Source organism: Dermacentor silvarum, chromosome 10 (genome assembly GCF_013339745.2).
Source record: "Dermacentor silvarum isolate Dsil-2018 chromosome 10, BIME_Dsil_1.4, whole genome shotgun sequence".
NCBI classification, from domain to species: Eukaryota; Metazoa; Arthropoda; class Arachnida; order Ixodida; family Ixodidae; genus Dermacentor; species Dermacentor silvarum.
In genome coordinates, this window is record NC_051163.1 from 57,425,273 (window position 1) to 57,452,419 (window position 27,147).

Below are 27,147 nucleotides of genomic sequence, written 5' to 3' on the forward strand. Positions count from 1 at the left end.
TGCTTCGGTCCAAGCGCTTGCTAAGCAAGCTAAAGAGACTTAATTGAGGAGCCTGAAATACTCTTTTTTTTTTTTTCAGATGAATAGAACTTTGACCAAGACCAAAAACTTAACCGCCGTAATGATAGGCGGCTTTACGCAAGCGCTGATGAGGTGCCTACAGTGATGCACACAAAATTTCCGTCGTCTGTGATGGTGTTAGCCATTGTCAGCAACAACGGTGATGTCATGCCGGCACACTTGTTTGCAGAAGGACTCCGCGTTAATGCTGCCGCGTACGTGGAGGTGCCTGCCACCGTTGTAAAGCCCTGGATAGAAGCTGTTTCGAAAGGAAGACCTTATGTCTTTCAGCAAGATTCGGTAGATTCGGCTCCTGCCCACACCGCTTGCGTCACCCAGGAGTGGCTGGCTGACAACTTCTACGACCACGTCACTCCCAACTTGTGGCCTTCTAGTTATCCAGATTTAAATCCGCTCGACCACTATGTCTGAGGCGTCGTTGAGAAAGAGGCCAACAAACAGCCACATAATACAAGACTCGCTGAAAGGCCGCCATTGCTGACTCAATGGCCAACATCTCGAAGGGCCACCTGATCTGTGCATGCAGCCGTTCCCAAAGCCGAATTGAATCGGTTATTGCTGCGGATAGCAGACTCATTGAGTAATAGTAGAAATAAACCATAAGAGAAGTATTTCCCAAAGTTTGGTGAAAATATGTCAATTTTTGCTGGAGATATTATTCTCTGCCTGAAGCCAGCATTGTGTCCTCAAATACCTCGCGCACCCGGTATTTGAACAGAAAGGATTATTTGAACATTTCAAACAGTCGATGCTCAAATTGCATAGCAACCATTCAATGGAATTAAAAATTTGAATATTCGACTCTTGTTGAAATTTGACTGTGCTGCATAAACCAGCTATTGTCAGATATAGTAGGCTTATTTTTCCTGCAGTAAGTCGAAGTCCCTTTCACCTTAGTTTCCACCTCATCTTGTCTAGTCGTCAGTGCGCTCAAAACCACTGAGAGAGGCTGGGAAGTTCTACTGCGTACATCAGCAATCATCAGGCTTTTCCCAGCAGGTGCCTGGCAATGAGGGGAATAGGGATTTTTTTAAGACTGCAGACGCACAGTCATTATGGCAGTAAGCAGTGGGGAATATGAGGTTCACTTTGACCGCTTGGAAAAAGCTTTGTGCATTGTGGCTTTGCGCATGCAGTCGTTTGGCAGTCTGAAAAAAAAAAAGTGCCTGTGTTTCATTGCCTTTTGCTAAAAATAATCAAACCCCTGATTCACGCTTAAAGCTGCACTGCACTTGGCGAACATTTCGAACTGGTAGCATTAAAATGTGATGCAAGTACTTGTTGTACTGTAACTACTTGGTTGACAGCTATCTACGTAAACAAAATTTAACAGGAAAACAAGAAAAGCACTTCATATGTTTCTAGGCAAGGGTCTCACATGCACTCCCAAATGACAAACGTGCCACGCAGTAAAGCATTGTTTGTATTGCGGTAAAGCGCACAGATAGTGGCGAGGGCGGATCTGGCACGTAATATTCCAGCCAAAACAGATAAGCTGTGCAGTGAAGCAGCTTGTGTGTTGCTGCGAGGCATGCGAATGATGCATATAGAAGCATACAGATATCAATGCAGCCTGAAAAAAAAAAAAACATTGCAATGAAACCCATCGCACCATGACTGTTGACGTTATTACCATTAGCATTCAAGCAATGTAGCGACACACCACATTACTGAACACACATTATTTAGAATCTGTAGTGGTCATTCTGAGATTTCTATTGCTCCTGCTATATGCGACATATACTGTATCTGGACACTAGCTCGCTAGGGTCGGCCATGACCACGATGACGACACAGTAACAACAATGGAATGAAGAAGAAGGATTGATGTCGATGGAACAACGAAGGCAGCATGTCGACAATAGGAAAATAATTCTGAAATTAAGACGATGGTATAATGACGAGTGTGTGACGAGAAATTAATATGGCGAAGACAGAATGACGACGACCTAAACCATCCACGATAGCGTCACGGCATGTACATGTAGGACAACAAATGCATAACTACAGCTGTATGATGGCGATGGCATTCCAAGGGTGGCATAATTGTGGTTGGATAACGGCAGCATGATTACAACGGAATGACAAAGAGGGAATTACATTGACAGAATGATGAAAGCAGCACGATGACGACAGCATGACGACATTCAATGGGAGGATGTTTCTGAAATGATGACGGCATGACGTGACTCGGGTGACGGAGCTGGAATGAAGACGATGGAACGACCATGACAGCATCGCAACCATATACCTAGTGGCCCAAGCTAGCAGATAGCTTGGGTCACTGGGCAGGAAAATGCAATTAGAGATGGACATGAAATACGATAAAGTGCGTTGACTATTCTAGAATGCTCGTTGCATTCAAACTGCTTCGTGGCAGAATGCAATCTTCAGTATGTTGTTGGCTGGAGCAATACATGTCAAGTTCAAGCTATAAGTATGCCTTACCTCAATACACAAGACGCTTTACTCAAGGCCTCAATCATAAAAGCCATGGCATAATTTACAACTAAACATTAGGTTTTTCCAGCATGGTAACTTTTATTTACAAGCAATAACAATACGTACAGTCGGAATCCCACTGGTGAATTGGCCAAGCTGGCCGCCATCTTTCGTAAAAGAGAGAGAGGAAAAGAAACAGGCCGAGGCTGCAATGCAATCATGCACGGTCGTGCCACCCCAGGAAGCACGCATCTAGCTAGTAGACGTCTGCTTTCCAGCTTGATCTAGCTAAGGCCAGAGCTAGCAACCTTCTTTTGCAAGCTGTACTCTAGACCTAGACCTCTACAAGCCAGCTGGTAGATCAGCTAATGCTCCCTCCATTTACAGCTAGTAGCCATCTTAGGAAGCATTGCTGTAGCTGCGGTGTAGACATTCAATGTTGAGGCGTTTCAGCTTCGCAGGTGCTATAGTTAGCTCTACTTACCATGTGCGATTCTATTTCCCTTGTTCCACAGGCCATGAGTAGATTGCACTGCATGTGCACCTTATGTACCAGTAGACTTGCACTGATATGAAAACGTATGGATCCATATGCAAAAGCCACATATGCCATTTCCACAAGCAAATACAGCCAATAAATACCACTATCACCTCAGGTAAATTGCACTCTTAAACGGTTGCATGCAGTACTAACGGCAGCAGAACTGAGTGCAAGTGTGTGGAGACAGCCTACTAAGCAAGATAAAACAGTATGCAGAAAGGCTGTTTCCCGTTTCTACAGACACTAGATTCCATAATGGCTCATAAATGCTCAAGGGAGCAGTAAAAAGTGCAGTTTGTTTCATAAATACAAATGTGATTCAATATGGTAGCTATGAATATGAATAATGTAGTGGGTCCATAGCAAATACAACTTCTTTACAGAGAACTCAAAAACCTTCTTATCAATGCAACAAAAATAAAATTGTCTTAGTTAAAATGGCTATTCACATGTTTATAAAACGGGTACAGGGACCAATTGGCTTTGTTTGAGAACATCATTAAAGGCAGTAGTGTTTATTTTCAAATTAAGCAGACAGTGCAGAGAAAGAACAGGCTATGACTTGGACAGAATTGTAAGCTTAAATAGCAGCAAAGGTGCATTGACAATGCTCGCTTGAAATCTTTCCAGTAACCAAAAAGACTTATTTCGCCTAAATCATGGCTGCAAAAACTATACAATTCTCAAAAACACACAGAACTGATTTGTGGTACGCTTTCAACAGTTACCAATAGGAATTACAAGTGAACTGTAGCTGGCCTACCACGAAGAGCTCGTTGTGGGCCCTGGAGCTATGTCTTAATTAGGAAGCCCACCATTTTTGCTAAACGAAAAGGCTTTACTTTCACCCTGGAATACTTTGCTGTAGATCACAGCGACTCAACTTCCTTCTTCGTGCCACCTCAGGAAAAGATCCAGCTGCTTACACAGGGATCGGCGGGCTCAATGGTTTCTAGTATATTGCTGCACGAGTTAACACAAGACATCAACAGTGTAAAACAAATTGTGCATCAAAATCATTACTTTGTTTTAAAATCAATCAACGCACCTAAGAGAAATTCGCGAAGGGAGTGTAGGTAAAGGAGTGACGCATTCAGTCACGCTACATAGTAATATATATTTTAACATTCACACTGGCGAAAACATGACTATCGGGGAACGGCACAACACGCGCGCCCGACTTCATCGTCCTCTTCCTTCGAGCTGACGCACCAAAAAGAAGTAGATGCTACACGAGTATTGACACAAAAATTGTGTACCCCACTTTCGTGCATTTTTAGGTAGTTGCCGACCCCGCGATTATGACATGGAGCCTCAATTCCCTGAGCAGCACAAATAATTATTACATCACATTTTACGCAGCTAGTTTAAAATGTACTCCAAGTGCAGCACTCCTGTAGACGTGAAGTCTAAAATAGTGCTATTCACAAACCTATTCCAAACCTATTCACATCACCGAAACCATAGTCAGAATTCATGCGATGCCACAAACAACTCAAGCACAAGCCAGTTGGCTCAATGCAGTAGTTGACGGTGACGATATAATGAACTTGTCAATGAAGGCCGTCGAATTGAACCTTTCAATTGAGCGCTTCTTTTTTAAGTGCAGGAGGACTCTCTCCCCTGTTATCCTGTCAAGTGTAAAATTATCTGTTTTCGCAGCATGGTCATAGTGTGTGTGCATGTGTCAGTTGTGCCTGGTACCACATCGAGTACTGGTGACACGAATAGACTTCTGTTTCACGTCCAAAGTCGCACTACACTTCGCGCATGTTTTTAGCTTGTCACACTAAAAGGTAATGTATTAATTAATAATATTTATGTATTATTAACAAGTAATTGAGGCTCCGTAGCATAATTACTAATTTGACAGCTATCAATTCTTGGCATAAAAACTAGACAAAAATTTTGTGGTATACTCAAAGAAAAAAAAATCTACTCTCTTGTCATCGCCAACAATGACAAACAACCTTATCATCATTGCTTTGATGTCAAATTCACATTAAATATGGTAAACTTCAAAAGGGAAAGGCCATTTTCCTGACTGACAAATAGCACAACATGAAGCTCCCTTCCTGAAGCTGGCAGCATTTAAACATCGCAATTTGGCAAGCTAGAGTTCAGAATTATACCTAACTAAATTAAAGAGCTAGAGGTCCCCACCAATAAATGCAAGTATAGCTCACTTTCGTACATGCCAGAAAGCACAGTAAGAATTTTATGTAATTAAGGTTATAAAAGGCATCACATTTAACTTTGACTTGCAGATGACACTCAAGCAGCAGTTTTGTCAGCCGGTCTGCCGCTGTTTTGATAGTGTGTGACAGCGTATTAGCTCATGTTGTATCGTTCCTAGCAGCCTCTGAAATTCAGACAACATTGAACAGCTGATGCTGGTAGCATAAACTATCTCAATTGTAATGGCAAAATAATAGCACATATGCACTGGCTTATGTCAAGGAAACAGTTTAAAGATGATAGCTCACTATTCAACAAACAAAATGCACCTTGTTTTAGCCTTGTTTCTTGTCTCAAATTTATTGTCATTGCTTTCTCTCTGCAAGCAAATTAACCCTACACCCCTTCAAGGTCACATTGAATGGCAGCTATGAATCGCTTCATCCAAGGTTTTCCTCTTGAAGTGATAAAGGTTGAATGTCACATGAACAGTGATAGCTTACACAGAATTTAATATGCGACCTCCAAGTGATGACAGGTGCTAAAAAAAAAAAAAAAAACCTTGCAATAAATAAATAAACACATAAAATTAAAAACTATTCATATGTTCGGAACAAAGCACACTACTCTGACAACACTGCAAGCGACACAGCTGTCTTGACAGTCATATGGGTTAGTGCAGTGCAGAAACCATTTAGTAAAAATATAATGAAGGCCAATTGACATTTTTAAGACATCTTAATTAAACAATTTTGAAAAACAAATTATATGCATTACTGAACCAAAACAATACACACAAAAGTAATTTAAACTTCACCATGATTTGCGGATCGGCTTTTTACATTTCACACAGGATCATTGAAAAGAGTCACGCAGTACTAAATTACTTAACCTTGAAATTGCAAGTTTCATTTAGCCAATTTTTGCACTCAATATAGCAGACTTCTGAACCACTTTAAAGGTTACATTTTCATGAAATGTTGCACATGTATGCCTATGAGCTATTGAGGATTTTATTTTACTCCCTTGTGGCGTAATTCCCTTGAAACATCATAAACTTCTGCTCTTTACTGAAATCATTGTACAAAAGAGGCCTCAGCAGCAGGTGGCCGTTACCTTCGGCGACCGCATTTGTTTGGTGCCTGCCATTGGTATGATTTGCATTGCCTTCATGCTTATTATAATAGTGGAGTGGACACTTCCATCAGTTGAATGTAAGGGTATTAGCAGTTGCTTTTTTTTTTTTTTTTTTTTTCCAATTTGGAAGGTCAACGAACGGTGTTGAGGCGACTTTCATGCGATCTTTTTGTGGTTTCACTTATTTTTCGTCTGTAGTCGTCGCAGCCTGCGAGTGTTATTTACGCGCTCAAATCGAGTCGGGAACGGAATATTACACAGCTCCCGTCGCAGCCTCAATGCCAGCACCATAATCAAGTTGCTGCTAACAAACCTAAAAAAAAAAAAAAAAAGCTTCGACAATCCGAAACATTAACTGACGTTCGTGCCGTTCAAACCGTGCATCATGATTTCCAGCAAATTATGAACCCTTCAATATAACAAAATCACTTACCGAACCGAAATAAAGCGGTGTTGTTGCTGCCGTTCTTGCAAACACGATCCGAAGTTCTCCACTCAAAAACAATACTGCCGAACCGCCGCCACAAGTGCAGAAAGTTTCAAAATCGGCAAAAAGAGCGCGAAGCGGCACCGTGGGCACCGCTGCATGTGGCGCCACCCGCGCTGTTAAAACAACTTTAATTTAATGCACAGCGATGTTTTTCTAACAGAATACATTTTATTTTTTACTTGCTTTTTATGTACATTTTAAATTGTGCACCCACCTTTGCGGACTGCAAGTCGCAGCATTCTATCAATGTGGCGCCAGATTTGAACCGGCGGATGTGCGCCCTTCAGAACGTGCGTAGGAAATATGGACAATCGGTTTCCGCGCGCTTCACTTGCGGCGCTGATAACGCTACAAGGGTAAAACCCATGGAGGAAGGAAAAAAACCCGTGGAGGAAGAAAAAGGAGGTTAAACCTCCTTGTAAATTAAGAAATCTCAAACGCATCTCAAACGCCGCGCCACAGCTAGAGTACAGTGCCTAGAATAGCCATGTTTTACGAAGCAGCGCATTTTGTGGATTCTGGAAGCGCAGAGCTTTGGGAGAGGTTCAGAGCAGTTATGTAGCAGCTTTCTAGTGCGTCGTTTTTTAAAAATTAGTCAACATATTACAAAAATTGCCGCGTCGTCTAACCAACGAAAGTGGTTTGTTTTAAACGTGCGCTTCGCAGCTCTCCTCGTTAGTATAGTGGTCAGTATCCCCGCCTGTCACGCGGGAGACCGGGGTTCGATTCCCCGACGGGGAGTTTTTTTTTTTGCACAAGTGATCTTATTTATTGAACATGACACAAAGAGTGTCACACAAAGAGTGTCCCACGAACGCCAAAGCCAGTATTATTACAAGTCTTCCTGTAGTACTGGCACTCGCCCGAACTTATGAATTCATAAGTTCGGGCGAGGCCATAACAAATAAGTAACAATAATTACACACGTAACGCACCTTAGATTTGCGCCTTTGCATAATTGCTTAATCGGTATGCCTTTATATAAAGTAAATACAAAAAGATATAAATTATTCACGCCCTTATGATTAGGAAACACAAAGACTCGCGTTGAAAGGTGTGAATGTTTTACTTTACCGTTTAATATTTTGCGCTCCAGTTTGTGTTAAAATATACTCGTAAAAAGAGAGAGAGAGAGAGAGAGAAAAAAAACAAAGGACGAGAAAAAAAAAAAAAAAGAGTGGAGGTGCGGGGTATCGATCCCCGTACCTCTCGCATGCTAAGCGAGCGCTCTACCATCTGAGCTACACCCCCAAGACGTTCGCTAGAGGTTTAAAAAACGTAGTTGTCCATTCGGTGCTCATTCAAGATTGTCGTGAATTTTTTATTACTTCATCTTGCTTTCCTTCGCTTCATTTTCTGTTGGCTTTACATGATAATGATTAACAAAATCGATCCTCACGTCATTACTGTGCTGTCTAGCCCTGTCGTTGAAGCACTGGCCAGTTTGTCCTTTATGTAGGACAAACTGGAAAGGACAAACTGGCCGCTTCAATGACAGGGCTAGACAGCACAATATGACGTTAGAAAAGGATACGGCAGTAGCCACTGTAACGGTAGCCACTTGGCTGAACACTGCAAGAAGTGCGCATGCACTAGCAGCACTACACAACTTTCTTGAGGAAAGAAAGAAGAAAAACAGAACGCGATATAGTTGAAGCGTATTTTATAAGGAATGGAGGTGACAATTAAGTGTGTCAGCTGTCCATCTTTGGCGTTCCAGGAACATATATATATGCACGTAGGAAAAACATAACAGGACTTTACTGACGTTTCGGCCGGGGTCGGGTCTTCATCAGGTATTTATTTACTTAATACATACTGCTAGCCTTATGCAGGGTCGGGACATAAATGCAACTGTGAAAGTGGTATCAAACATGGTAAACAGTTTCTGTTCATAACAATTCCAAATATTGAGGACAAATAATAAAGACAGTACATACACTATCCTGCAAGTCATGTCAATGTATGCAATTCGTATACGCAAATGTATTAATAACACTGTAAACATAAAAAAGAAACTTTCTACGAGCAATCACTGGCATGAAACACACCGATACATGCATTTAATCTTTCAAGCTAAGGCAGTAAAGAAATATAATTATAGTTAGTCTTGAGACAAACATATCAGTTGAACTACTACTAACGACGTGTTCAGGTAGTGCATTCCATGCTGCATGGTATTGTCTGCATGTGGGAAAAATTAGGACTTAAATGTATCATTGTGAAATCTATACTTTCTAGTGTCTACTAGCTATATTTTGTTCTAGTATGCCTGGTGTCTGAGAACAATAGGAGTCGGCAGCTATTTCCGTTTACTTTATTATTTGAAAGTATACTTCAAATGTCGTCAAATATTCACTCTTGATGAAGGCCGCACCCCGGCCGAAACGTCAGTAAAGTCCTACGTTAGATGGTAAGCTTCCTACGTGCTTCTATTTTTTGTTTTTGTAACTATTTCTGTGCCGGCTCCATTGATTCTTTTCGTCACTGATATATATATATATATATATATATATATATATATATATATATATATATATATATATATATATATATATATATATAACTGATTGACTTGCACAATCTTTTGTATGCTGATGCGTGCATGATCGATGTACCTGATGGGCAGTGCATAAAATAGATGATCATTTGAAATAAACGCCAGTTGGAAGTTAAGCGCCCGTCTTCGTCTGCGCTTTTAGCGCATTTTTATGAAAAGCTATCAAGATGAACCAACTCGTCCAAACCAAGGCGCTGCGACAAGTTCAAATCCATTTGCCATTTCTGCATTGATAATTTCATTCGCAACAAAACAAAAATGGTTCATCAAAAGAACCGTCGGATCTCGTTCGGAAACCAAAAAGACACTGAAAACGTAAAAAAAAAAAAATTGGAACATTTCAAGAGCTAAAACAAACACTCACTGAATGACTGGAAAAATTAGAGCGGGAAGGCAGTTTTATTCCGACACACTTACGGAAATTTCTTAAGACTGGCCCTGAAAAAGTTTGCGCCACTTGAAATCGTTGAACAGATAATTGATGAACGAATAATTCATAATAAGCAATGACAATTAAGCTTCCGAGTTTAATGGCCATTTTTACTCTGCCTTCTCCGAATCGATCTCTCCAAGTTTGCTGACAATGCAGAAACCGTTGTTAAATATTCCGAATGCTTTCCTACGAATGCCGAGTGGCTTTCTAGTTTTCTTCTCGTAATATTTCGATCATTCATATTTCTCATGCCGTCCTTCCATCAGTGTGTCGCTCTTGTGCCTAAAGAACCGCCATCAGCTAGGGATTAGCTTTAGTTGACGAGACGCTTTAGTTGTGCCTATCCTTAAGAAAGGTGACCCATCTTTATTGACAAAATATCGTCCCATAACACAAACGAGTACATCGCGCAAGTTCCTAGAGCATTTATTTGAGACTATAATGGTAGAATTTCTTGAAAAGTGCAACGTCCCTAGTAGCTCGAATTGTTGTCGCCACATTGCCGCTATGTCGTGAGTGTTGTGGAATGTTACGCGAGATTTGGCAACGTTCAGCAATAGTGCACCAACGTCTACGATCGAGCGACGTTAAGATAACGTTGCATTTTTATCTTGAAACAATATGTTGGCCCACATTTGAGCACATGGCAACAACATAGCCACTGCAACCGGATATTTACGATAGAAGCGGACTTAATTTAGTGCATGTACAAATAAAAACGTTTCGTAACATTTACCATTGGCGCAATGTTGCCCATTCCGAACGCATGCGTGCATGTGCAGGGCCTCTTCAAAACAATTTATCCAATGCGACGTGCTAACTGTACTTCTTGCATAAATTATCCTATTTATGCGCGTTTTATAATATTGCGTGTTGATTCGGGCGCAGCCGCGCCGCAGGGGACGCTGCATAAGAAACTGAAATCGAAACAAAAAGCTTAAGTATTGGGGGCGAGCTCCACCACTGGAGAAGCTGGCGCCACCGTCGGTGTGACGTGTATGATGGATCACGTGGGCACAGGGGCCGCGTCGTCTGCTTCGGAAGCGCCGAAGCGAGCTGAAAACGAAAGTTGTCCCACCTGAGTTACGGCACTGATTATGTGGGGATGTTTTCCCGCTTTGGGTGCCTGCTTGACAGCACTTCAAAGCACTATAATAGGTAGTAGCTGTCCTTGAAGGCGTCCGACATGGTAGGCTATTGCTCGGTACCGCAGTGCCGGACGTACGCAACGGCCGGAGCCCGCTGTCAGCCTTCATACGTACCCGAAGGCCAAGAAGCTGCGTGTAGCTTGGATTGCGAAACTTAGAACCGGCAAGCAGCCATCCGCTACAACTCGGGCGCGAAGCAAGCACTTCCGCGTGGAGATTACTGCTACAGCGTTGGGGCTGCGGTGTTCGGTGAGTAGCAGAAACGCGCACTGAGAAGCTTGCCCGCGCGCGCTGCCCGGTTAACGTCATGAAGATTTGGTCTATGAACTTGTTGATACTAGATACTGGCATGTTCACCAGAATGGAAAGGGAACGGTAAATCACATTAAAAAAAGCATGGCATATGGTAATGTTTGTGTTAGCACCAAACAATGAATGTATACTGCATGGATTAACAAAAAGAAGCAGCGGGAAATTCTTCGCTTAGAAGACCGATAAACATACAGTGCGACGCGCCTTGAGAAATTGCGATAATGCAACGTCCAAGAATGTAGAAGAAAAGAAGAAGAAGAAGAAAAAAAGATAGAATGGCCGCGATGGCACATCACGAGTTATAGCGAAATTATTTTTTGAACGGCTCTGATAGCGTCCAGATGTTCATATGCTGAAGTTCACGGCACGGTGCGAAAACGCGCTCGCAGCGAAAGCGAAACATTGCGCGCGGACATGCATGTAGACGCGTAGTCGGTCGCTGCGAACCCGTGCGATTGCTGCATTGAGGCTTCATTCTGTGATGCTCCATTTTGTTATACGGACAGCACTCTACAAAAACACATTTCACATAGCTCTCAGCGACTGCCTACCTTTCACGTAAGAAGCTGGTTCGGGGGACTCCATCACGGCGACCGCGCGCAATGGGCGTCCACTGTGCGTATTCGGTGAAGAGATAGCGCCTGTAAACTATTCTGCGCTTTCTGTTTTCCCAAGATTATTATTTTGACAGTAAGAAACTTCCATCGCTCGGAGAGCGGGCGCCAAATGGCCAGGAGGGCTCCCGCGTGGTGTTTTTATTGAGCGCCGACAGCCAAACCTATGAGGAGCGCTACGCGTTATCCCTCATACCTACGCAAGCGAGGCGCTTCCGACAGATGGCGACTCCATAACCCCTCGCGCTTAAGAAAAAGTAATTGGCATCCTATTATCACTACATTATATAATGATGCTCTTTTATTTTTTGTCGTGAAATTGCAAACTATGAATCATTAGCCCTAGATTCCCCCTAGATCCTAATGGCGGAGCCTTTGCTGACTAGCGGCAGTCCTACGGTTACTGACATCGTCAATTGCCGAGTTTGTTTATTCTATGTTTGTTTTTTCTCTTCCTCGTCAGTGGTATCTCGTGTTCGCGCTTTCCTTGGCCTTCGCGGCGCAAAACTCAAAACGAAATGCCTCATGCTGGCTTGCAAAAAAGCGGTAAGCCTTTGTCAGTATATAGCATGGTTTAGTTGTCCAGTTGGCGATCACTCTTAGGATATGCTGTGCCAAATACAGAGAAAAGAAAACCTCAGCACGAGTGCTCGTCCTATACTTTTCTTTGTGTTTCGGCTGTCGCGATGTCATTATGCAGCTGCAAGTTAGTGACCCAACTGCTGAGCGTGGTAACGCCGTGCTCAGCGCCGGCGTGGTAAGTTTGTCTTGCTAATCGGTCACAGACGAGGATGACGTATGTGGCTTTACTTCGTGGCGAACACAGAATCGGCTGCTTTCGTATTGCCTAACGCCGAACATGTGTTTTCGAACAGCTCTGGAGATGACTGGACAAGTCCGTATGCAGTGGCTGTGTACAGTGCCGAGTCTTTTCTTGAGAGCGATCTGCGCATGTGGGCAGTCTATACTATATAAAGTGTCAGCTTCCCACCTGACTTCTCTCCTCAAGGTGCTGACGCCTTTTCACCCCAAGCTGCTTACGGATGCGAGAACATTACTGAAGGCCTCAAAGAAAACTGAGCCACTGTCGATGTGTAGTGGAGTGTACTATAACTTTGGAATAACATCCAGTCTGATAGAGCGCATTTTGCAGCACATTCTACCAGGGTGCCAGAAGCTCTCTGTGAATGTAAATGTGGATGGGCTGCCAATTTCCTGCAGCTCTCGAGTTTTGCCCAATACTCATGTTGGCTAGGGAAAGTTCCTGCTCTTCGCATTTTGTTGTTCCCCCTTATGAGGGAGACAGCAAGCCTGAGAACGTAACTTTGTACATGAAAGGCTTTTTGAAATCAGTCATGGGCTTAAAGAGGGACTTTTGTACAATGACAAGTCGTATGCTGTGAGACTCATTGCATTTGTTTGTGATGCACCGGCAAAGGCTTATATCAAGTGCATAAAGGGGCGCATCACCTATTTTGGTTGTGAAAAGTGTGCACAAAAGGGCGTGCACTCTGCTCTGGATAAGAAAGCCATTTTTCCAGAATATAACAGCCCCCTGCAGACGGATGAGGACTTTCAAAACTTTCTTCAGAAAGATCACCATCACAGTGTCTCCTCTGCAGTGTTTAGGTGTTGGAATGGTAACCCAGTTTTCTCTCGATTATGTGCATCTGGTGTGTCTAGGTGTGATGAAAAAGCTGCTAGTTCATTACTGAACAAACTCGGTTCTTGCAGTTCTTGTTGCACATGGGAAAGCGGTAGAGTTTAGGAACTTTCTTTTCTCCACTATGGGCCAGTTGCCCTAAAAGGAAAGTTTGAAAGAAAGCTTTTAATCATTTCATGAAGCTCAGCATCTCTATTTTCATTTTTGCTTGTCCAAAATATGCTGTGCACCATACTGATGTTGCTGAGAACCTTCTGCAGCAGTTTCTTTCTGAAGCTGGCTCTCTATGTTTACAATGTGCATTCTCTGTTGCATATTGCTGATGATGTCCGCTGGTTTGGTCCACTAGATCAGTTTTCTGCCTTTCCTTTCGAGAACTTCCTGTACAAGCTGAAGACGCTAGTCAAGTCAAAAGCCCAAGTGTTTCAACAGATTGTCAGGTGTCTTAAGAGGAAAGTTATTGCTGATGATGTCCGCTGGTTTGGTCCACTAGATCAGTTTTCTGCCTTTCCTTTCGAGAACTTCCTGTACAAGCTGAAGACGCTAGTCAAGTCAAAAGCCCAAGTGTTTCAACAGATTGTCAGGTGTCTTAAGAGGAAAGTTGCCTCAGTGGAACTACTTTGCCTGTACCAGATTCGCTTCCCCAGCTTTCTGGAGAGCACTGCAATGGTCCTGTACCACTGAGTTTCGAAGGCCGTCATAACTATTCTAAAGATTGCGGGCACTGTATTGAAGAGCAACAAAATGGATAACCGGGGGTGTCTGTCTAAAAAATGGTCACATTGTGTTGATAGCCAACATTCTTCAGCCATCCCCTGCGACCAGCTTCTGTGGGGGTATTTTAGATAACTGACAGACTCGTATTTGTGCCTAGTGCCATCATCTCAGCTATTTATTTTTGCTGCTAAAAGCCTTTCACAAGAGTTAGCAGTGTGGAATTAGGATGACATTCTGCACAAGTGTGTTTGCTTGGCAAATGAAGTGGGCTGCTACGTTGTTTCCCCCATCTTCTCATGCACAGGAGTGTACTCAAACTGAAGTGAGAGGACTGGTGTTGGAGTATATGCAGTCAGACTTCTTATAAATCCAGAACATAAACAATGCAGCAGTTGCTTGAATGGTTTGCATACTAACATGATGATTGCTTACTTTTGTGGTTACTTTTCTGCGTGCTGTCTTTCTAGGTGCTCAGGCTTACAGCATTGTGCATGTTCCTAAGCGGCATGAGGTGTCCGCTGTTCCATCTGCTTGGGTTGTTGGTGACCGAGTTTTATGGCCACCGTACCGAAGCACAACACGAATAAAGACTGCAGTTGAGGATCAGGAGGAGCCTTCAGAAGGCTGGACTAGTTATGATTGCCGAATGCTGTTCACATGTGGTGAGCTCACACAAAGCTTTTCTTAGCATTTTGAATAGATTAGAGCAGTTCTTGTACCCACTGCTAAGTTGTCCATTTAGAGGTTATTTCTGACAGAAATTCTTATTCGAACCACATTCACAGCACAGCATTGTCCTTTATGTTAAAGGGACCCCGAACGTCTTTTTATTGAAGTGGAGAAATGGATTTTGAGTTAAAAATAGGCTATTTCGGAAATACTTCGCCGCAAAAAGTACTTCAATGCGTTTAGCAGAAGCGGCGTTATTGGCAATCAAACACGACCTTCACGGTGCTTCCGCTCCTTCCTCAATGATTTGCACTGCGAAGGCTATGGCGGAGTGGGCGTTCCCACAACGCTCCGCCTACTGAATGTAGACGCCACTACTTCCGATTTTGGCGCCTACGACGCGCCAAACGTAAGCCAACTTGGTTTTCGTGAGCGACGCGCAGCGCGCTTAGCTAGTGGACTCGTCGTGGTAACCCGCGGCGGCCGTGGTATCTACGCTACGTAGGAGACCGCAGCTACATGCAACTGTAGCATGTATGCGCAGCGTTTGCTTTGTGCACAACTTGGCTTGAGTGCATGCTTGCGCTCGTACGCTGCAGTCTGATTGTGGTGCAGACTGGCTTTGTCCTTCACCAGCTTGACCGACGGATAGTAGCCACATCCAACTTGCGCATTTTGAAGCGCTATCAATAAGTCTACCAAGGCATCTAACTAGGAGCAGCCAGGAGTCAGCGCATGTGGTCTGACCTTAAGTTTCGCGTGTTTCGAGGCTAGTTGAGTGTTAATACTAGTCGAAATGAGTGAGATTTGACGGCTATGACACCGATAAACAGGGTGACCAAAGTTTAATTCCTACGCACGCGGCCGAGCATCCAGAAATGCGGCCGAGCCGCATTTTCTGGATGCTTTATTACGAAATAAAGCATCCAGAAAAGAGTGACGAGCAGGCTTCGTTTGAAAAGAGAGCGTTTGAGAGAAAGGTGACTTCATGCTCTGCTTGCGAGCGCCACGCGCCACACACGACTGCAAAACTTGGCTGAGATGTTCACAGCAGTGTATGCTATCTGCGTTTTTTCACCAAGTCCAAGGGGTGGTTCAGGACCCCTTCAACAATGTCTCTCGCGTTTCGATGGGCGGCGAAATGCAGAAACACCCGTGTACTTAGATTTAGGTGCACGTTAAAGAACCCCAGGTGGCCCAAATTATTCCGTAGTCCCCCACTACGGCGCGCCTCATAATCAGATCGTGGTTTTTACACGTAAAACCCCATAATTTTTAACAATGTCTCTTCCTCATGTTGTCATTTTGCCATTGAGTAATTTTGTCATGGTACTTCTTCTAGACACCTGAGTTTAGTTTTTTTTTTCCTTTAATATAATCAGATAGTGTGAATTTGAGTTTGTAAGAATAATAGGAAAACGGCTAGGAAATATGTCACCAGGGCTGGTATGCAGGGAGCTCAAGAGTTCCGAGTTTCATCTTAGTTTGCATAAGCCAGAGCATATGCCATAGTCAGAGCGCACACAAACTCGGCAAAACGCAGCAGTTAGTGCATGTGGATTGTGCGGAACACACATGGCTAGAGCCTGCACCAAATTTCACGCAAACTGGTGAAACTGGGAACCTCTAGCTTTTTGCACAGCGACCCAGGCAAAGCATAGGGCAACAAAGAAATGTTAATTCCAATGGGGGTAGTTAGGCTTCTTGTCAAGTCGTGTTAAAAGCAAAGTGGAGGTAAAGAGCAAGCTACAATTGCAGTACAAGAGGCGTGCCTTACACTGAGCTCGGATAGAGTGCTCCAAAGGACATGCAGATATTGTGAGTTTTGGACAGTGGTGGTGTATTCTGTTTTGTAATGTTTTTCCAACTGTCTTCGAACAAAAAGGTAATCTTAATGCTTCCATGTGCTTTTCTCGACTCGGCTGACTGCCTTAGGTCACAGAGGTATTCTTGTAATTTACTTTTCAGCTAGCTATGACATCGCCAGGCAGAAGGAACAACGGGCTGCGCTGACATCTGACCTTGCATCTGATAATGGATGTTATGAGGAACAGGCTACACTGCCGTCTGACCTTGCCTTTGATAATGGACGTCGGGAGCCAAAAAGAAAGAGGCGAGCACAGCGACTGGCTTCATCCGATGAAGAAGGTGTCTATGGTTCAGATGCTGAATGTGTGACACCAGTATCAGGACCATTGTGTGGCCCTGCAAGGGCTCCTTTGAACTCGGTTTCACAACCACCAACCCCAAAATTTCGGAAGACGGCACCTTCAAAGGGCACAACTGTTGCAATGCAGCCAACTGCACCCTCCCTACAGCCAGTTGCAGCCACTTTGCAGGCACTGCCAACGGCCAGCATTCAACCTATCCTGAAAAGTAAGCCAACTGATGTGGCCAGCAATCTTAGAAGCCATTTTAGACCAGTGCACTAGAGTTGCTGTGAGGCAGTCAATTGTTAAATTATGTGACAAGCATATATACATATATTTTTTTACAGATATTGCTGCCACTTCATGGTTCATATTAGTCACAGTAGCTATACCATAGGTGGCTCTTATTACTATGCAAACAGTGTGCAGCATGGCGGACAGAAATCGTTTTTACCACGAACAGCATGGATGATGCAGAATTCTGTACGGCTAACCTCCGGGTTAGCTCAGTTGGTAAATTGACGCCCTGGAAAGGTGGTGGTCTTGGGTTTATGCCTGTACCAGAACGAAATTTTTCTGTACCTGCATAGCTTTACTTTTAGGATTAAGTAAACAGCAGTTGTCTGTCAGTTTTTGTACTGATTGAAGGAGACCTGTGTGAGCTAGTTATCATTATCAGTTATCAGCTAGTGTGAGTTAGTTATCATTCTGATTTGGTTAATCATTTTCTTCTAGAAGTACCAGCTTTAAGACTTGGTTTTCTTGCACAGTTATGTTACGTTTCACCCTGATGAGAGCTTTTGAGTATCAAATTTTCAATGACGGGAGCAAAATGGCCGCCATACTTCATCGCCACTCCCTATTGAAAAATCTATATGTCCCATAACTCCCACATCCAATAATCCGATATGAAACGCATAGGATCCAATAAAAAAGAGAATGTTTTCCCATATCATATGCCATGTGATATTATTGGATATAGGAGTTATGGGGAATACAGGGTTTCTTTCAGTAGGGCTGTAACACATTAGCAAGAACCTTGTTCACATTTGCATTTAAAACATTAACACACCTGACTGATTGCAGTAGCAAACAAAGTGGTGTGTAGCAGTTTTATGTCAAGAGTTCAAAAGCTTGTGTAATTCCTTAGAGTAGCAGGCAGAGCAGTCTACATTGGGAACCAATCTGGTATCTGCCACTTTCATGGGTAAAGTTTTGTTAGGTTTAAAAATACAGTACCCGATTGCATTCATTGTTAGTCACAGTTGCCCATCATGGTGGTAGGCTAGTTTGGGGCTACTACATTTAAGAAATTGAATGACCTTGCACTTGCCATTCGAAATTATTGTCTTTTGCAAATTTTTTATATCTACATACATGTGTGCAATTGTCTGCAGCAGCTTTTAGAATGTTGGAACTGTAAAACACTAAATGCTGTGTAGCTTAAGCAGGCTGTCACAATAAAAGGAATTTTGCATTTTATTACCTCTCTTTTTGAAATTGTTCTTATCGCTTGAAAAACAAATATTTGAGGCTTTCTAATTTCAAAATCTTAATGAGCACCGGTATGTACACTCGTGAGCAAAAGTATACGGACCACAGGGTCACCGAAAAAACTGAATTTCTTCATCATTAAGATACATTAACTGAAGTTGACGAGTCTACTAACAATTTCGCAATGCCAAGTTTGAACTCCAGTCTTCAATTTCATGTTACATTCACAGGCAGAGGAGAAAATCAGCTTTATCGCGCAATCTCTGGTCCGTATACTTTTGCTCACTGTGTGTTAACTAGTCTAATATTGTGAAACCTGTTTTGTGTTTTTTTTTTCTTAATTTTACACAGTGCAAGAAGAAACATTTAAGCTGCTGAACGAGATGAAAGCCCAGCTGGATACACTGGAAAATGCCGTGCAGGGTCTGCAAAATTCCGTACCACCAAGGCAGACATCTGGAGGTTCCACTGATACGGGCATGCTTGATTTGCTTCCTTTGGCAACTCACCAGGACCTTGAAAAACTTGAGCAATGTTTGCGGACACTGAAGAATAGGACTGGTCTGGTAAGTTTTATCTGGTTTTAAATTGATTCACTTTGTGATATTTTTGAGCACCTGCTGGCGATGGCTCAGGTGTTCCACTGCTTAACACGTGGTTGTGGGTTCAATGCCATCCATTGTAGCGGCATTTCAATAGAAGCGAAATCCGAACACTTATGTACTTAGATTAAGGGTCACATTTAAAAGCCCCCATTAGTCAAAAGTACCGTATTTGCACGATTATAACGCACACTTTTTTTTTTTTTTGGAAGTTCGCATGTGCATTACAATCGTAACTAATTCTATTCCTAAATCAAAAACGAAACCGATTCTTACTAAAAAAAAGCTCGATGCAAGGTAGCTGGGCACACTGCCATCGAACAAACATTGTTTTTTTTTTTTTCCTTGGTTTGCGGTTGCCCTTTTTCCAGCTTGCTGTACGTGTGGCATTTCTAATGCATTACTTGGAACTGAAGTTGACTTTCTGTGGGTAGACAGCAAAAGGAGATGTCATCGAACTGCAATAGCAACTAGCCGCTAAGATTCAGCTGTGTGCGTGTCTGTGTGCCTTTGTACGTTACGCGTTCGACTCGGGTTTCATTACTTGAAGTGCACGGTAGGATCAGCACCAAGTTATTTTTGGGGATATTTGGGCGGCAAAATAACCGCGTGGTAGAATCCTGCGAATACTGTAAACACAAGCCGTCTGCTATCCCCTGGGCAGATTCGTGATCAGGGCAGCAAAATAACCGCGTGGTAGAATCCTGCAAAAACTGTAAACACAAGCCGTCTGCTATCCCCTGCGCAGATCCTCCTGCTTTCCCCTGGGCAGATTCATAATCTGCGCAGGGGATAGCAGACGGCTTGTGTTTACAGTATTTGCAGGATTCTACCACGCGGTTATTTTGCCGCCCCGATTACAGATGACAGATTCGTGATGAACCCAACCAATCAGATATTCTCCAGCAGTGGGGCAGTGCCAAATTGTACTGCTGGTCTTCTGTAGCATAAGATGAAGGCTATGCAGTGAGATATGGAAGCATTCTTTCTGGCATTATTTCAGGATACTTGCTTCACTAAGCATTGAAATTCATGAAAATTTTTTTTGCCCCTCCAGGTGGCTCACTTCTCTCTGTTTGGAGGCTCTTCTCTGATAGGCGCTCTACGATATCTGATGAGAAAGTGCATGAAGGATGCATTGGCACAAGACTTTTCACTAACGGGGAGAAAAGGAAAAAGGCCGTTTAACGCCTTGCAGCTCCTCCAAGTTGTCACTGGTACGTTTGATCTAATTTTGTTCAACTTCTCTGGGCATGTTTTGTTTTTATTGCAAGTTTCATGAACTAAGGGATTTTGAAAAGCCTCTTGGCGTTGAAACATGTCAAAGTAATCTTCCATCATAATGTTCTTGTTCCGACGACCACTAGGTTTTCCATTTTTGCTGTTAAAGTATAGCAGCAAATTTTGTGACGATGCTTACATTTGAGCTTAGGTCCTATGTGCATTCCCGAGTAACCCATTATAAGGGTGCCATGATTTAAGTTAATGAGAAAGGAAATAAATGAAAAACCTTCTTTTTTTTTTAATAATGCCTCCTTTTGCTCATTTTATTTTTTTGGTAGTATTGCTCTCCTTAAAAAAAAACATTTTTGAATTTTCAGAAACATTACAAAAGGCATACACAACAGCAACGGAGACAGATATACACAGCGGCATTGCAGCCTGGCTACGGCACGCCCCTTCACGGCAGAAGAAACGGTATGCAACTTTTTCATCATTATATAATGTTATTATTATTACATGGAGTCAAACATTGCTAGAGCAAGTTTCAAATCTCTCGGAATATGTTTTGCTGTGTTTTATAAGCACATAAGCATATATGTTCCCATGTTAATTACGCGCCGTGGTCGCTTAGTGGTTATCGTGTTGGACTGCTAAGCACGAGCTCGCGGAATCAAATCCCGGCCACTGTGGCCGCATTTCAGTGTGGGTGAAATGCCGAAAACACTTGTGTACTTGGATTTAGGTGCAAGTTAAAGAACCCCAGGTGGTCGAAATCCGGAGTCCCCCACTACGGCGTGCCTCATAATCAGATGGTGGTTTTGGCACGTAAAACCCCATAATTTAATTAATTTAGTTAATTAATTACCATGTTAATTTTAGAATTCTAGCCCACTTTGGTTATTCCGAGAATTAATTAGGCACCATCACATATAAACCTAAACATAGCACACCTAGGGTATATGGTTGTCAAGTTATTATTGTTACTAAGTGAACTCTGTGCCTAGCTTGTGCATGATTTGTTCATTGTAGGCATGCAAAATTTTATTTAATTTCACTTTTTAATACAGTCGAGTCCCGCTACAATGAAATTCATGGGACACGCGAAAATTTTGTTGTGGAGGAACTTCGTTAACGCGAAATTAGTATGTATATACGTACGTCAAACGGCAAAGCCGCGAACGAAACCGAAACAATCGTCCGGGAAACCTTCACGGACGATTCCGGGAACAATCGTCCGGGCAAAGGTTGAGATGTACTGAAGGCGGTCAATAAGTGTCAACTTCGCGAGAGTATGCATTTCGCGCCGCTGTTATAGCATTTTTCGTACGTTGCGGCCTACGCCCAACTCAACGCGCGTACCCGGCCGATCGCAAAACACTCATTTTGCGGCACATGCACCGTCGCAATGAAACGGATTGAATTATGAGGATTTCATTGCATATTTATGACAAGGTTGGCAAACTTGGCAAGCTTGCGCTTACCGGAAATTTTATTTCTAGAAGTCGGTCAGCCTGGATTTCTTGCGCTTCACGGCAAGCAAAGGCGCTACGCAAGTCTCACAGTCCGTTAAAAGAGCCATCGCAATGTCATTGTCGTGGGCTAAATTTTAAGATGAGGTCAAAATGATCAATTACTTTCAAAGCAGTCGCTAGAATCAGTGTTTCTAGCAGGTTGTCATTTTCCGCAGATGACGAGACGTTAGCATCTTGACAACAGCGGCTGCGGCGCGGCCGCTCGGGCGCTATTAGGCGCTATCGTGAAAGCAATCTGCGACGTCCACAAAGTGAGCGTCCGCGTTGACCTCATCTTGAAAGCGATCTGCAATGTGGGCAAAGTGCAACTAGTGCCGGTAGAGTGTGTGCGCTTTGCTTTCAACGTTTAGTTCGCGTTGAAGTGAGAGACGGCACGGAGGTCAATTCGCTCGCTGCTCGCGCCTTCTCATTCCAGGGTGTTGACACCGAGTTTCCGCGGTCATCAAGCGAGATGGGTTCTTGTTTACCTTGTGCGCGCGCGACACCGTGCGTGGTAATTTAGTTAGTAAGCGAATGTTTACAAGTTTATACGGCCGACAAAACTACGATCCTTAGTTCGTATAGCTGTCTACTAATCTGTTATCGCAATCGATGCTTCTCCTTCGGGTGAAACTGCGAAATTTTTTTCCTTCCGCTTTCTGCCTCGGCGATCATATGTGCCTTCTCCTCGAGAGAGAGAAATTTACGCTTCTTTGTTAGCCTAGGCCATTTCGACTGGACACACACCACAGAAAACGGCAGCGATTGTGGTGATCCGGTGCAGTTTTTCAAAGGTGCGTGATGACCACGCGTGGCTATGGATTATTGCAGTGCCTAAATCGGTACTGTGAACTTGATTTCGTTCGCGAAAGCCTCGTTCAAGCGGACATACGATCGTCACAGCTTTGGAAGGGCCTTCTAGTTTGACTACTCGGCAGTTCCAATTTCAATTCAGTCCCAGTTTCGTTCTCGAAAAGTTCGTTGAAGCAGAAATACCGAATAAAACGCCTTCGTTATGGAGATACTTTTTTTTGTATTACTTTCTATGCGCAGCTGATGGGGAATCGGAAAATCTTCGTTGTGGCGGAAATTTTGTTGTAGCGGCATTTGTTGTAGGGGGATTCGACTGTATCTCAAAGCAACACTTGAGCTATGAGGACAGCTTTGAGTGCGACGGATTAAATTTTACTGCCTAAGGTTATAAAAAGAAAGACCACGGTGGTTGGAATGTACTAAAATGTACTAAGTAGAACCCTGCTGTTACGTGTTTCACCGGACCGTAAAAAAAAAAACGTAAGAGCCGGGAAACAGGAAAAATTGAGAAATGGGAGTAGGTGGTGAACTGGCACACATTATTTTAATTCTTACGTGTGAAAAAAAAAAACGTAGTTTCGCCCGACAGCCCAAGTATCGATTGCGATAAGCTATACAAAGTAAGAACAGTAGTTTTATCGTCTGTACAAACTTGTAAACATTCGCTTATTGACTAATTAACAAGCATGCTGTCAGTGCCCACAGGCAAACATGAACACATCACACTCGATGAGCGTGGAAATGCTGGCGTGAGGAATTTAAGCGCCGCTGCAGAAGCGAGCGAAGTCACCTTCATGCTGGCGTCTATCGCTTCAACGCAAACTGAGCGCCGAGACCACACAACAAGCACATACTACGAGCCGCCGACGCACCTACACTGTGTACACTCTGCCCCCCTGCAGATCGCTTTCAAGATACAGCCCGCGCGCCGCCGCGCAGTATGGTGCCAGAGCACAACGCTGCCCGCTATCCCTCCCCCTCGTTCCCTCGCCGATGCCTCGAGCGCAATGGAAGAAGGCGCGCTTCCTTCCTGCTTTTCTCTCTTTCGCACGAGACGCGGTCGTCGGCTCCCCTCGCACGCTTTCGCTCGCACGCGTTATCACCCTTGGACTTTATACGGAACATCTATGAGCCAAACCAATTTTAGGGCCGCAACGCGTCATAGATAGCAAATCTTTAGATAGCAAATGCGGACCTCAAGGGCCATACTTTTGCTAGCGGAAACCGAAAATACGTAATAAGTGTCGCCCCCGGCACTTTGGGCGGCCAATGCCATCGTCAAGCAACCAAGCCAAGCGACATGAAAAGTAAAAATGGCCGCTCGGGTCGGCGCGGTGTGGCAGTTCGCAACGTATGATGCGGGAACGGTCCCACAGTTTCGACGTAACAGCGGGGTTACCAATGCATTGGGTTCTATGGGAGCTGTGCCGGGACCGGGCGAAAACGACGTAACAGCCGGAAAAACGCAGCACCCGGGAACGTAACAGCGGGGTTCTACTGTATCGACCAAGGAAGTTTACGGACCACGGGATCTCAGAAAACACTAAATATCCGAGCAGCCTTTAAAAGCAGCCAGTAAAACCGTACATCACAATGTTGTTCGCATATTCCTGCAGAGGCTGAAAATGGGAATATCAGGCTGTGTTTTGTTGCTGCGGAGATATTCAGCTTTTTGCCAGATCCCTTGGTCAGGAAACTTTTTTGGCCGATAGTACATTACCATGATTTGAAATCTCATTGCATCGCCGTTTTTGCATTTGCTGCTTTGAAAATGTGATTGCTACAGTCAAGATTAAACGGTGGGTTTATATGGTTACTAATATTGATAGGAATGAGCATCCCGAAATCCATTTACTCTGTAAAACACACTGTAAGAGATGGCTGTACATTGATTATTTCCATCTGTGTTTGTCGAAGAAAAGTGATATTCAAGTACATTTGTGTTCTTGCGTTTCTCGGCAGCCTAATGCTTTAGTCGTTTCGCAGCCACAGCAGGTACACAGGGCTGTGGTCAGCAGACAAGTGCCTTAGACCCTTAGTTGTTTTGTACTGTGAAGATGTAGATAAATTTTGCCGGTGCTCATACCTGGCAATGCATTCATTTCCGACCAATGAAACTGTGAATGAAGCTGTGGTGCATTTTTGAAAACCACCGATAAGAGAAAGCGACACAGGACTCACTGGATGTGTAGTAATCTTTTTGTACGTTTTTGTTTTTTAATGCCTTCACCACAAGTCGTTTGAGTCATATTTGTATAATAGATTTAGAGGTGATCCAGTATGACTTCACTATCAATATGCCTAAGTACTTCAAGTTAATTAAGCCTCTTACTGGCTTTTGCCAACTGTGCCCCCTTTCTTTTCCCTCCAGAGAGGCAGCACTGGCCTCCGACCATAAACGTTCTTCACCTCGGACAAAATGAAACGTCTACGTCTGCCCTCAAGAGTACTGCACCCATCGCTATGGTAACCAAACATTTTTTTTTTTTTTTTGCCATTGCCTTCATCCACATCACTATGCTGTTCATCAGCCGGGAGCACCACGCTTTGCATGTTTCTGCAGTCAGTCGTGACCAAATAATGCCGGTTAACGCACCACATCGGAAAAATGTGAAGCATTTGTGTCAGCTACTCTTCCTTCACCTTACAATGTACCTGCACAGTTCTGTCAGGCAAAGTGAACAAAGCAGGAGGTGCACCACCAGCGGCTGTGTTGATGCCCATACCCTCTGCTGATAGGAAGAGAGGGAAGTGTGTTAAATCTATGTGTCTACTATGCTGACGGGTGCTGGTAGGTGGCTTACTGCCAGTCCTAACTTTGTATCTTACTGACGGTTCGCAGTGGTGATTAATCTTGTGTTATTTCTGGCAAAGCACAGTTATTTCACCAGCGCTGTGAAATGTTTATTTAGGAATTTGCTAGAAAAAGCTTTCGCACATTTGAACGTTTTTTTGTTTCCATTTGCGATCTCGTTCTATGATGGAAATGTGCGAGGCCTCTGATTATTTCCAGGATCGTTGTGATCAAGAACTTGTTAATATTCTGTCAATGTGCACTAAACATTTTTAATTCCTTATAAGTCACTGTCTTAACGTTGTCATTGTCGTAGAAAGCCTCATAGTCATATGTAAAACACAAATTTATCTACACCTGGTTCAGTGGTCAGCATTTCATTTTCACTTGTGGCAGCAGTCACAGTTAAAGTGACTGCCCTTTGTGTGTTGCTGTGAAGGGATTACATAACATAATTTACGAGGTGTGTTCAAAAAGAAACCAAACTTTTGCTATAACACCTTTACTGCTAATGGTACAACATTTTAAGTGCTGTCCCCTTCAAAGTAGTCCCCTCTGCTGGCAATACACTCTTCCCATCTTTTCTTCCATTTTTGGAAAGCCTCCTTGAACACGCTTTCTGGAATGGCACGCAGGTCTCTTCTCGCATTGTCCTGGATCTCCTCTACGGTTTGAAATGACGTCTTTTCAAGGTGGTTTTCAGCTTGGGGAGTAGAAAAAAGTGCTGGGGCTAGGTCGGCAGAATATGGTGGGTGGGGCACAACAGGAGTGTGGTGTTTCGCTAAGTAGCTGCGGACAAGAAGCAATGCGTGAGCCGGGGCATTGTCATGATGCTACATCCCAAGCCTGATTTTCCCACAATTCAGGCCTCTTACTGCACACAGAATCTCTCAAACGTGCTAGGATTCCCTGGTAAACTTCTTTGTTTACTGTCTGACCACGTGGCACAAATTCGTGATGGACAATGCCTTTGCAGTCAAAAAACACAACCAACATCACCTTCATTTTTGATCGACTCATGCATGCTTTTTTTGAGACGAGGAGAACCTTTGGCCACCCACGGCGATGACTGCACTTTCGTTTCAGCATCATAGCCATAAACCCATGTCTCATAGCCTGTTGTGATGTTCTTAAGAAAGTTTTCATCGGCATTGTCAGCGGTAAGCAGTTCCTGGCTGATTTCAACACGGGTCTGCTTCTGTTCGTCAGTCAACAAACGCAGCACGAATTTTGCACTGACGTGACTCATCGCAAGTTTGTCACTCAAAATTTCATGACATGATCCTACGCTGATACTCACTTCGTCAGTGACTTCTCGAACAGTCAAACGGCGATTTCCACGAATCAAAGTTCGAACTCTCTCGACGTGGTCATCATCTGTAGATGTGGAAGGTCGTCCAGGCTTGGGATCGTCACGAACCGACATTCTTCCATCTTCAAAACGCTTGAACCAATCATAGCACTGTGCCCGACTCATACAGTCCTCCCCGTATACTTGACTAAGCAACTGAAATGTCTCTGTAAAAGTTTTCCCAAGTTTGTAGCAGAACTTCACACACACAAACACACACACA

General features: G+C 43.5%; 1 protein-coding gene and 2 non-coding genes across 4 annotated transcripts; 2 read left to right on the top strand and 1 right to left on the bottom strand.

Annotated features, from left to right (window-relative positions):
* The first annotated feature begins 7,538 nt into the window (after positions 1–7,538).
* Trnad-guc (transfer RNA aspartic acid (anticodon GUC)) lies at positions 7,539–7,610 on the top strand. Its single transcript has one exon. It is a non-coding gene; the product is annotated as a tRNA-Asp (tRNA).
* Positions 7,611–8,047: 437 nt separating this feature from the next.
* Trnaa-agc (transfer RNA alanine (anticodon AGC)) lies at positions 8,048–8,120 on the bottom strand. Its single transcript has one exon. It is a non-coding gene; the product is annotated as a tRNA-Ala (tRNA).
* Positions 8,121–12,328: 4,208 nt separating this feature from the next.
* Positions 12,329–25,385, top strand: LOC119431546 (uncharacterized). 2 transcript variants are annotated; one of them, XM_049656996.1, is made up of 7 exons: positions 12,329–12,482; positions 14,784–14,978; positions 16,954–17,361; positions 18,981–19,195; positions 20,289–20,448; positions 20,833–20,929; positions 25,151–25,385. In XM_049656996.1, the coding sequence occupies exons 1-7, from the start codon at positions 12,455–12,457 to the stop codon at positions 25,200–25,202; spliced, it is 1,155 nt and encodes a 384-aa protein (XP_049512953.1). In that variant the 5' UTR covers positions 12,329–12,454; the 3' UTR covers positions 25,203–25,385. The 2 variants fall into 2 exon arrangements, with proteins under 2 accessions (XP_049512953.1, XP_049512954.1); XM_049656997.1 differs by lacking the exon at positions 14,784–14,978.
* Positions 25,386–27,147: the final 1,762 nt, after the last annotated feature.